Below are 11,911 nucleotides of genomic sequence, written 5' to 3'. Positions count from 1 at the left end.
ATTGCCAAAGCAAGTAAAATAGATAATAAACATCAGTGAAATCAACAATAAAAAATTAACAGTAATAATTACACTTACAGAACTCTCTCTCTCCCTCTCTCTCTCTCTCTCTCTCTCTCTCTCTTTCTCTCTTTCTCTCTCTCTTTCTCTTTCTCTCTCTCTCTCTCTCTCTCTCTCTCTCTCTCTCTCTCTTTCTCTCTTTCTCTTTCTCTCTCTCTCTCTCTCTCTCTCTCTCTCTCTCTCTCTCTCTCTCTCTCTCTCTCTCTCTCTCTCTCTCTCTCGCTCCCTCTCCCTCTCTCCCTCTCTCCAGGTATGCCAGATCGTTGGTCAGTCTCTGCAGCGCTGCAGTCTGGAGTTGGGGGGCAGAACGGGACCAGCTTCCACGGCTGTCTCAGGAACCTCTACATCAACGGACAGCTGCAGGATCTGGGGGTCGGACTGGAGCAGGGACAGGTACAGGACCTGGGGGTCAGACTGGAGCAGGGACAGGTACAGGACCTGGGCGTCAGGCTGGAGCAGGGACAGGACCTGGGGGTCAGACTGGAGCAGGGACAGGTACAGGACCTGGGGGTCAGACTAGAGCAGGGACAGGTACAGGACCTGGGGGTCAGACTGGAGCAGGGACAGGACCTGTGGGTCAGTCTGGAGCAGGGACAGGACCTGGGGGTCAGACTGGAGCAGGGACAGGTACAGGACCTGGGGGTCAGACTGGAGCAGGGACAGGTACAGGACCTGGGGGTCAGACTGGAGCAGGTACAGGACCTGTGGGTCAGTCTGGAGCAGGGACAGGACCTGGGGGTCAGGCTGGAGCAGGGACAGGACCTGGGGATCAGACTGGAGCAGGGACAGGACCTGGGAGTCAGGCTGGAGCAGGGACAGGACCTGAGGGTCAGGCTGGAGCAGGGACAGGACCTGGGGGTCAGACTGGAGCAGGGACCTGGGGGTCAGGCTGGAGCAGGGACAGGGACAGGACCTGGGGGTCAGACTGGAGCAGGGACCTGGGGGTCAGGCTGGAGCAGGGACAGGACCTGGGAGTCAGGCTGGAGCAGGGACAGGACCTGGGGGTCAGTCTGGAACAGTGACCTGGGGGTCAGTCTGGAACAGGGACAGGGACAGGACCTGGGGGTCAGACTAGAGCAGGGACAGGACCTAGGGGTCAGCCTGGAGCAGGGACAGGTCCTGGGGGTCAGGCTGTAGCAGGGACAGGACCTGGGGGTCAGACTGGAGCAGGGACAGGACCTTGGGGTCAGACTGGAGCAGGGACCTGGGGGTCAGACTGGAGCAGGGACCTGGGGGTCATTTTGGAGCAGGGACCTGGGGGTCAGACTGGAGCAGGGACAGGGACAGGACCTGGGGGTCAGGCTGGAGCAGGGACCTGGGGGTCAGACTGGAGCAGGGACCTGGGGGTCAGACTGGAGCAGGGACAGGTGCAGGACCTGGGGGTCAGGCTGGAGCAGGTACCTGGGGGTCAGACTGGAGCAGGGACAGGACCTGGGGGTCAGACTGGAGCAGGGACCTGGGGGTCAGACTGGAGCAGGGACATATATTGAAACACTGACATTATGAAGGAAGATCAAACATACAGCAAAACCAACCAAATGAAACTCTAATCTTTACACACATGGAAACACACACACACCCAGGAGGTTTCCCTCACCTGGAAAAGGCTGGTTCGGAGACAATGTCAAAGAATAAACCAGCTGTTCCTCCTCTAAACTGAACCCTGTTGTGTTTTCCAGACTGGGGTCGAAGCTGGATGCCAGCCATGCCAGGCAGGTGTGTGTGGCCAGGGTGAGTGCCACCCAACCGGTCAGAGAGGCTTCTCCTGTACCTGCCACCCTGGATGGACCGGAGACCGTTGTCAGGACCAGGTCAACAACCCCTGTGATGGGAACAAGTCAGTGGACTGGGGATGGGGGTGATGGGTGAGGGGAGGATGGGGGTGAGGGTGAGGGGGAGGATGGAGAGGAATGAGTGAGGGGAAGGGAGGGGTGGCGATCCATTTAAATTGTATTTCTCCTCCCCCTCCCCCATCTCTCTCTCTCTCCTTCCTCTCCCTCCCCCATATCTCTCTCTCTCCTTCCTCTCCCTCCCCTCTCCCTCCCCCATCTCTCTCTCTCTCCTTCCTCTCCCTCCCCTCTCCCTCCCCCATCTCTCTCTCTCTCCTTCCTCTCCCTCCCCTCTCCCTCCCCCATCTCTCTCTCTCTCCTTCCTCTCCCTCCCCTCTCCCTCCCCCATCTCTCTCTCTCTCCTTCCTCTCCCTCCCCTCTCCCTCCCCCATCTCTCTCTCTCTCCTTCCTCTCCCACCCCCATCTCTCTCTCTCTCCTTCCTCTCCCTCCCCTCTCCCTCCCCCATCTCTCTCTCTCTCCTTCCTCTCCCTCCCCTCTCCCTCCCCCATCTCTCTCTCTCTCCTTCCTCTCCCTCCCCTCTCCCATCTCTCTCTCTCTCCTTCCTCTCCCTCCCCTCTCCCTCCCCCATCTCTCTCTCTCTCCTTCCTCTCCCTCCCCTCTCCCTCCCCCATCTCTCTCTCTCTCTCCGTCCTCTCCCTCCCCCATCTCTCTCTCTCTCCGTCCTCTCCCTCCCCCTCCTCTCTCCCCCCCCCCCCCCCATCTCTCCCTCCTCCTTCCTGCAGGTGTATCCATGGTTCATGTCTTCCTATCAATTCCTACTCCTACTCCTGTCGCTGCCAGCCAGGATTCCTCGGGGTGCTGTGTGACGAGGCAGACCAGGAAGTGCTGGACCCCTGTCAGCTGACCAGATGTAAACATGGGAAATGTAGGCTGTCTGGCCTGGGCAAGGCCTACTGTCAATGTAACCCAGGATACACGGGGGACGCCTGCGACAGAGGTGAGGGAGGGAGGGAGGGAGGGAGGGAGGGAAGGTCTCCACATCGGTCTCATCTGGCCACTGTCTGTCTGTTCATCTGTCTGTCTGGTCTAACTCTCTGCTGTCTGTCTGTTAGTGTTTTAACCCTGTCTGTCTGCTCTAACTCTCTGCTGTCTGTCTGTTAGTGTTTTAACTGTCTGTCTGCTCTAACTCTCTGCTGTCTGTCTGTTAGTGTTTTAACCCTGTCTGTCTGCTCTAACTCTCTGCTGTCTGTCTGTTAGTGTTTTAACTGTCTGTCTGCTCTAACTCTCTGCTGTCTGTCTGTTCATCTGTCTGTCTGCTCTAACTCTCTGCTGTCTGTCTGTTAGTGTTTTAACTGTCTGTCTGCTCTAACTCTCTGCTGTCTGTCTGTTAGTGTTTTAACTGTCTGTCTGCTCTAACTCTCTGCTGTCTGTCTATTCATCTGTCTGTCTGGTCTAACTCTCTGCTGTCTGTCTGTTAGTGTTTTAACTGTCTGTCTGCTCTAACTCTCTGCTGTCTGTCTGTTCATCTGTCTGTCTGGTCTAACTCTCTGCTGTCTGTCTGTTAGTGTTTTAACTGTCTGTCTGCTCTAACTCTCTGCTGTCTGTCTGTTAGTGTTTTAACTGTCTGTCTGCTCTAACTCTCTGCTGTCTGTCTGTTCATCTGTCTGTCTGGTCTAACTCTCTGCTGTCTGTCTGTTAGTGTTTTAACTGTCTGTCTGCTCTAACTCTCTGCTGTCTGTCTGTTCATCTGTCTGTCTGGTCTAACTCTCTGCTGTCTGTCTGTTAGTGTTTTAACTGTCTGTCTGCTCTAACTCTCTGCTGTCTGTCTGTTCATCTGTCTGTCTGCTCTAACTCTCTGCTGTCTGTCTGTTCATCTGTCTGTCTGATCTAACTCTCTGCTGTCTGTCTGTTAGTGTTTTAACCCTGTCTGTCTGCTCTAACTCTCTGCTGTCTGTCCGTTAGTGTTTTAACCCTGTCTGTCTGCTCTAACTCTCTGCTGTCTGTCTGTTAGTGTTTTAACCCTGTCTGTCTGCTCTAACTCTCTGCTGTCTGTCTGTTCATCTGGCTGTCTGCTCTAACTCTCTGCTGTCTGTCTGTTCATCTGTCTGTCTGTTCTAACTCTCTGCTGTCTGTCTGTTAGTGTTTTAACCCTGTCTGTCTGCTCTAACTCTCTGCTGTCTGTCTGTTAGTGTTTTAACCCTGTCTGTCTGCTCTAACTCTCTGCTGTCTGTCTGTTAGTGTTTTAACCCTGTCTGTCTGCTCTAACTCTCTGCTGTCTGTCTGTTCATCTGTCTGTCTGCTCTAACTCTCTGCTGTCTGTGTGTTCATCTGTCTGTCTGCTCTAACTCTCTGCTGTCTGTCTGTTAGTGTTTTAACCCTGTCTGTCTGCTCTAACTCTCTGCTGTCTGTCTGCTTTAACTCTCTGCTGTCTGTCTGCTAGTGTTTTAACTGTCTGTCTGCTCTAACTCTCTGCTGTCTGTCTGCCCCAGCCTCCTCTGATCCACCGCCCCCCGGCAGAGGGGTCACCCAGGTGAGATTCTCAGGGTCAGAGGTCAGAGGTCAGCCCTCTTTGCCCCGCCACCCCCTCTCCTTAACCCATCCTCCTCCACAGCCAATCACATTGGAGACCATGCTCCTCCACAGCCAATCACATTGGAGACCATGCTCCTCCACAGCCAATCACATTGGAGATCTTCCGTTCCACATGAGCTTGTTTCAACCTCAGCCACCCGCCACCCATCAGCCACCCTCAGTCACCCATCCTCTGCTCTCTCCTTTCACACTCTTCCTTCCTTGTTCCTTCGTTATCTCCCTCCTTCCTTCCTTCCTTCCTTCCTCCCTCCCTTCCTTCCTTCCTTCCTTCCTTCCTTCCTTCCTTCCATCCATCCATCCATCCATCCACACCTCCTCCCATCTCTCTCCCTCTCTGTCATCTATTCCTCTAACTACCGCCCCTCTCTTTCTAAACCCTTCTTCTCTCTCTCTCTCAGCCCTTCTCTCTCTCTCTCTCTCTCAGCCCTTCTTCTCTCTCTCTCTCTCTCTCAGCCCTTCTCTCTCTCTCACTCTCTCAGCCCTTCTTCTCTCTCTCTCTCTCTCAGCCCTTCTCTCTCTCTCTCTCTCAGCCCTTCTCTCTCTCTCTCTCTCAGCCCTTCTTCTTCTCTCTCTCTCTCTCAGCCCTTCTTCTCTCTCTCTCTCTCAGCCCTTCTTCTCTCTCTCTCTCTCTCTCAGCCCTTCTTCTCTCTCTCTCTCTCAGCTCTTCTTCTCCCTCTCTCTCTCTCAGCTCTTCTTCTCTCTCTCCCTCCCTCTCTCTCTCAGCCCTTCTTCTCTCTCTCTCTCTCAGCTCTTCTTCTCCCTCTCTCTCTCTCAGCTCTTCTTCTCTCTCCCTCCCTCTCTCTCTCAGCCCTTCTTCTCTCTCTCTCTCTCAGCCCTTCTTCTCTCTCTCTCTCTCTCAGCCCTTCTTCTCTCTCTCTCTCAGCCCTTCTTCTCTCTCTCTCTCTCTCTCAGCCCTTCTTCTCTCTCTCTCTCTCAGCTCTTCTTCTCCCTCTCTCTCTCTCAGCTCTTCTTCTCTCTCTCCCTCCCTCTCTCTCAGCCCTTCTTCTCTCTCTCTCTCTCAGCTCTTCTCCCTCTCTCTCTCTCAGCTCTTCTTCTCTCTCTCCCTCCCTCTCTCTCTAAGCCCTTCTCTCTCTCTCTCCCTCCCTCTCTCTCTCTCTCTCTCAGCTCTTCTTCTCTCTCTCCCTCCCTCTCTCTCTAAGCCCTTCTCTCTCTCTCTCCCTCCCTCTCTCTCTAAGCCCTTCTTCTCTCTCTCTCTCTCTCTCTCTCTCTCTAAGCCCTTCTTCTTCTTCTCTCTCTCTCTCTCTCTCTCTCTCTAAGCCTATCTTCTCTCTCTCTCTCTCTCTCTCTCTCTCTAAGCCTATCTTCCCTCCCTCTCTCTCTCTCTCTCTAAGCCTATCTTCTCTCTCTCTCTAAACCCTTCTTCTCTCTCTTCCCCTGTAGAGGTGGTCTGTCGAGGGGAACGGCTCCGAGCTGTCTACCAGCTCCAGAGGGGCTATTCGGCGTGTGAAACCCAGGAGAAGGTCTCCCGTCTAGAGTGCCGTGGCTCCTGTCCGGAGGGGGCTGAAGGGGGGGGCGGGAGCGGCTGCTGCTCCCCTTTACGTTCCAAACGCAGGAAATACACCTTCCACTGCACCGACGGCTCCTCCTTCGTACAGGAAGTGGAGAAGGTGGTGAAGTGCGGCTGTACAAAGTGTCCTCCCTCGTAAAACGTCCCCCCCTTTACCCTGGGATGAAAGGTTCCGCCTCCTGTTCCTGCTCCTGTCTCTCTCTGGAAGGAAACCTATCCCCCTCTCCTCCTCCTCCGACCTCATCTCTCTCTCCCCCTCTCCTCCTCTGACCTCATCACCCTCTCCTCCTCCGACCTTATCCCCCTCCCCTCTCCTCCTCTGACCTCATCCCCCTCTCCTCCTCCGACCTCATCCCCCTCTCCTGCTCCGACCTTATCCCCCTCCCCCTCTCCTCCTCTGACCTCATCCCCCTCTCCTCCTCCGACCTCATCCCCCTCCCCCTCTGACCTCATCCCCCTCTCCTCCTCCGACCTTATCCCCCTCCCCCTCTCCTCCTCCGACCTCATCCCCCTCCTCCTCTGACCTCATCCCCCTCTCCTCCTCCGACCTTATCCCCCTCCCCTCTCCTCCTCCGACCTCATCCCCCTCCCCCTCTGACCCCATCCCCCTCTCCTCCTCCAACCTCATCCACCTCTCCTCCTCTGACCTCATCCCCCTCTCATCCTCCGACCTCATCCCCCTCTCCTGCTCCGACCTTATCCCCCTCCCCTCTCCTCCTCCGACCTCATCCCCCTCTCCCTCTGACCTCATCCCCCTCTCCTCCTCCTCCGACCTTATCCCCCTCCCCCTCTCCTCCTCTGACCTCATCACCCTCTCCTCTCCTCCTCTGACCTCATCACCCTCTCCTCCTCTGACCTTATCCCCCTCCCCTCTCCTCCTCTGACCTCATCACCCTCTCCTCCTCTGACCTCATCCCCCTCTCCTCCTCCGACCTTATCCCCCTCTCCTCCTCTGACCTCATCACCCTCTCCTCCTCCGACCTTATCCCCCTCCCCTCTCCTCCTCTGACCTCATCACCCTCTCCTCCTCTGACCTTATCCCCCTCTCCTCCTCTGACCTCATCCCCCTCTCCTGCTCCGACCTTATCCCCCTCCCCTCTCCTCCTCCGACCTCATCCCCCTCCCCCTCTGACCTCATCCCCCTCTCATCCTCCGACCTCATCCCCCTCTCCTCCTCTGACCTCATCCCCCTCTCCTCCTCCGACCTTATCCCCATCCTCTCTCCTCCTCCGACCTCATCCCCCTCCCCCTCTGACCTCATCCCCCTCTCCTCCTCCGACCTTATCCCCCTCCCCCTCTCCTCCTCCGACCTCATCCCGACCTCATCCCTCTTCTTTTTGTAAACCCCCCCCCCCCAAAAGTCAAGACGAAACAAAGAAAAACAACAGAAATATTGCCAGCTGGACTGTGGGCTCACTGCCTCAGAGGAGATGTTGAATTATATTGTAAAATACAGCAAAAAAAAAAGGACTTATTTTTATTATCAAGCGGAGAAAAAAAAGACTTAAAAACTCAACAAGACTCTGTTCCTTCTTTTTCCGTTTTTGGCACGATGACTCGTGATGACGAGCGGTGTTCCCCACTGACGGACGACCACTTCCTGTTGTGTACTTCCTGTTTCCTGTGTTGTAGGAGTTACCCACCCTATTAACCGTAGTACTACACACTCACCACTAGGTGGAGGTGTTCTGGTCTCAGGTCAGGGGGGAGACGGAGGGAACCCTTTCATCCACACAAAACACACACACACACACACACACACACACACACGTAGATGGTGTAGTTTTGTTAAGGTAGTAATTAGGTTAAACCCCTCAGTGCCTCCTCTCCTGTGACAACCTGTCTGACTTTTAATATATATTAATTTATATTTGACTCTCTTATTTTTGTATTAAAGGCAGTGGAAGATTGACTAGATTGACTAACAACATATCATGTCCTAATTTTTTTTTTTTGTTTTTTTTTGGGGGGGGGGGGGTTGGAGAGAAGTCTTTGATGTTGTTTTGACCACTGAGTAAAACTATCGTGTTTTAATTATTTTTTTTTTTTTGCCAGAAGACTTAGTTACATTTTAATCTTCAAAGAAATGTGACATTGTGATTGAGGACATTGTTGTGTATTTCTGTGGCCATGTTTTCTCAGACTTTGTATATTGCCATGATGATGCTGATGATGAAGAGTAATAAGAAGTGTATAGTTCATTTATCTGACGTTCATTACATCACCTGATCCTAGACATGTTGATGGTTTAGATTACAACACCACCTGATCCTAGACATGTTGATGGTTTAGATTACAACACCACCTGATCCTAGACATGTTGATGGTTTAGATTACATCACCTGATCCTAGAGATGTTGATGGTTTAGATTACAACACCACCTGATCCTAGACATGTTGATGGTTTAGATTACAACACCACCTGATCCTAGACATGTTGATGGTTTAGATTACATCACCTGATCCTAGACATGTTGACGGTGTAGATTACAACATCGCCTGATCCTAGACATGTTGACGGTGTAGATTACACCACCTGATCCTAGACATGTTGATGGTGTAGATTACATCACCTGATCCTAGACGTGTTGATGGTGTAGATTACATCACCTGATCCTAGACATGTTGATAGCAACAACACCTGATCCTAGACATGTTGATGGTGTAGATTACAACACCACCTGATCCTAGACATGTTGACGGTGTAGATTACAACATCACCTGATCCTAGACATGTTGATGGTGTAGATTACATCACCTGATCCTAGACATGTTGATGGTTTAGATTACAACACCTGATCCTAGACATGTTGATGGTTTAGATTACATCACCTGATCCTAGACGTGTTGATGGCAACACCACCTGATCCTAGACATGTTGATGGCGTAGATTACAACACCACCTGATCCTAGACATGTTGATGGCGTAGATTACAACACCACCTGATCCTAGACATGTTGATGGTTTAGATTACATCACCTGATCCTAGACGTGTTGATGGCAACACCACCTGATCCTAGACATGTTGATGGTGTAGATTACAACATCACCTGATCCTAGACATGTTGATGGTGTAGATTACATCACCACTTGATCCTAGACATGTTGGTGGTGTAGATTACAACACCACCTAATCCTAGATATGTTGATGGTGTAGATTACATCACCTGATCCTAGACATGTTGATGGTGTAGATTACAACACCTGATCCTAGACATGTTGATGGTGTAGATTACAACACCACCTGATCCTAGAAATGTTGGTGTAGATTACAACACCATCTGATCCTAGACATGTTGATGGTGTAGATTACAACATCACCTGATCCTAGACATGTTGATGGTGTAGATTACAACACCTGATCCTATACATGTTGATGGTTTAGATTACATCACCACCTGATCCTAGACATGTTGATGGTTTAGATTACATCACCTGATCCTAGACATGTTGATGGTGTAGATTACATCACCACCTGATCCTAGACATGTTGATGGTGTAGATTACATCACCTGATCCTAGACATGTTGATGGTTTAGATTACAACATCACCTGATCCTAGACATGTTGATGTTAGATTACAACATTGCCTGATCCTAGACATGTTGATGGTGTAGATTTCATCACCTGATCCTAGACATGTTGATGGTGTAGATTACAACACCACCTGATCCTAGACATGTTGGTGGTGTAGATTACAACATCACCTGATCCTAGACATGTTGATGGTGTAGATTACACCACCTGATCCTAGACATGTTGATGGTTTAGATTACAACACCTGATCCTAGACATGTTGATGGTTTAGATTACATCACCACCTGATCCTAGACATGTTGGTGTAGATTACATCACCACCTGATCCTAGACATGTTGATGGTTTAGATTACATCACCTGGTCCTAGACATGTTGATGGTGTAGATTACAACACCATCTGATCCTAGACATGTTGATGGTTTAGGTTACAACACCACCTGATCCTAGACATGTTGATGGTGTAGATTACAACACCATCTGATCCTAGACATGTTGATGGTGTAGGTTACAACATCACCTGATCCTAGACATGTTGATGGTGTAGATTACATCACCTGATCCTAGACATGTTGATGGCAACACCACCTGATCCTAGACATGTTGATGGTGTAGATTACAACATCACCTGATCCTAGACATGTTGATGGTTTAGATTACATCACCTGATCCTAGACATGTTGATGGTGTAGATTACACCACCTGATCCTAGACATGTTGATGGTTTAGATTACATCACCTGATCCTAGACATGTTGATGGTGTAGATTACACCACCTGATCCTAGACGTGTTGATGGCAACATCACCTGATCCTAGACATGTTGATGGTTTAGATTATATCACCTGATCCTAGACATGTTGATGGTGTAGATTACATCACCTGATCCTAGACATGTTGATGGTGTAGATTACATCACCTGATCCTAGAACCGTTTATAACTTTTTAACCAATTTCTGCTTAAAAATAAAACTGTGACTTTTTTCTAAATGAAACTACTTTGTTAGCCACCCGATGTTACTATGACGATGTTTAACGTGTTGCTGCTAAGGTTTTGTACCGTAGACTTGGATCCTGATCTGGATGGATCGTAGTACTTCCTGTCCCTCAGTAGGGACTTCCCTCCTTGTGTAACAGATAAATATGTCTCCCCCTCTTCCTCTGTGCGTTGTGCTTTATACCCCCCCCCCCCCCCCCCCCGAGACTAATGTCAGTTCCTGGCAGGTGTTTGTCTATTAAACAACAATATTTACCTCCAGACTCAGCATGTTACTTTCTTTACAAAACGTTGACCTCCAGACTACACCAGACTATTGAGATTCATTCCTATACTACACTAGACTATTGGGACGCACCCCTAGACTATACTATAAACTATTGAGACTCAACCCCTAGACTACACTAGAGACTACTGAGACTCACCCCTAGACTACACTAGAGACTATTGGGACTCACACCTAGACTACACTAGAGACTATTGGGACTCACCCTTAGACTACACTAGACTATTGGGACTCAACCCTAGACTACACTAGACTATTGGGACTCAACCCTAGACTTCACTAGACTATTGAGACTCAACCCTAGACTATACTAGACTATTGGGACTCACCCCTAGACTAAACTGGACTATTGGGACTCAACCCTAGACTATTGGGACTAACCCCTAGACTACACTAGACTATTGGGACTCACCCCTAGACTTCACTAGACTATAGACACTCACCCCTAGACTTCACTAGACTATAGAGACTCATCCCTAGACTACACTAGACTATAGAGACTCACCCCTAGGCTTCACTAGACTATTGGGACTCACCCCTAGACTTCACTAGACTATTGGGACTCACGCCTAGACTTCACTAGACTATAGAGACTCACCCCTAGACTACAGTATAGAGACTCACCCAAAGACTACACTATAGAGACTCACCCCTAGACTACACTATGGAGACTCACCCCTAGACTAGACTAGACTATTGAGAAACACCCCTGGACAACACTAGAAACTATTGAGACCTACCCCTAGACTACACTAGAGACTATTGACACTCACCCCGAGACTACACTAGAGACTATTGAAACTCACCCCTAGACTACACCCTAGACTATTGAGACTACACCCTAGACTATTGAGACTCAACCCCTGGACTACACTAGAGACTATTGAGACTCAGCCCTAGACTACACTAGAGACTACTGAGACTCACCCCGAGACTACACTAGAGACGACTGAGACTCACCCCTAGACTACACTAGAGACTATTGAGACTCACCCCGAGACTACACTAGAGACTATTGACACTCACCCCGAGACTAAACTAGAGACTATTAACACTCACCCCGAGACTACACTAGATACTATTGAGACTCAGCACTAGACTACACTAGACACTATTGGGACT

At 50.6% G+C, this 11,911-nt stretch overlaps 1 protein-coding gene across 1 annotated transcript in view; it reads left to right on the top strand.

Annotated features, from left to right (window-relative positions):
- slit2 (slit homolog 2 (Drosophila)) overlaps positions 1-10,765 on the top strand; it is a 186,359-nt gene extending 175,594 nt beyond the window's left edge. The window contains 4 exon segments of the mRNA XM_090188584.1: positions 311-453; positions 1,740-1,897; positions 2,634-2,848; positions 5,845-10,765. Of these exon segments, the coding sequence (XP_090044710.1) occupies positions 311-453; positions 1,740-1,897; positions 2,634-2,848; positions 5,845-6,110 (782 nt within the window). The 3' untranslated portion in view covers positions 6,111-10,765.
- The last annotated feature ends 1,146 nt before the right edge of the window (positions 10,766-11,911 follow it).

Source organism: Oncorhynchus mykiss, chromosome 10 (genome assembly GCF_057628025.1).
Source record: "Oncorhynchus mykiss isolate SJ-2025 chromosome 10, ASM5762802v1, whole genome shotgun sequence".
Lineage (NCBI taxonomy): Eukaryota > Metazoa > Chordata > Actinopteri > Salmoniformes > Salmonidae > Oncorhynchus > Oncorhynchus mykiss.
The sequence above is the reverse complement of the archived record's forward strand: the minus strand, read 5'-3'. Positions and strand labels throughout refer to the sequence as shown.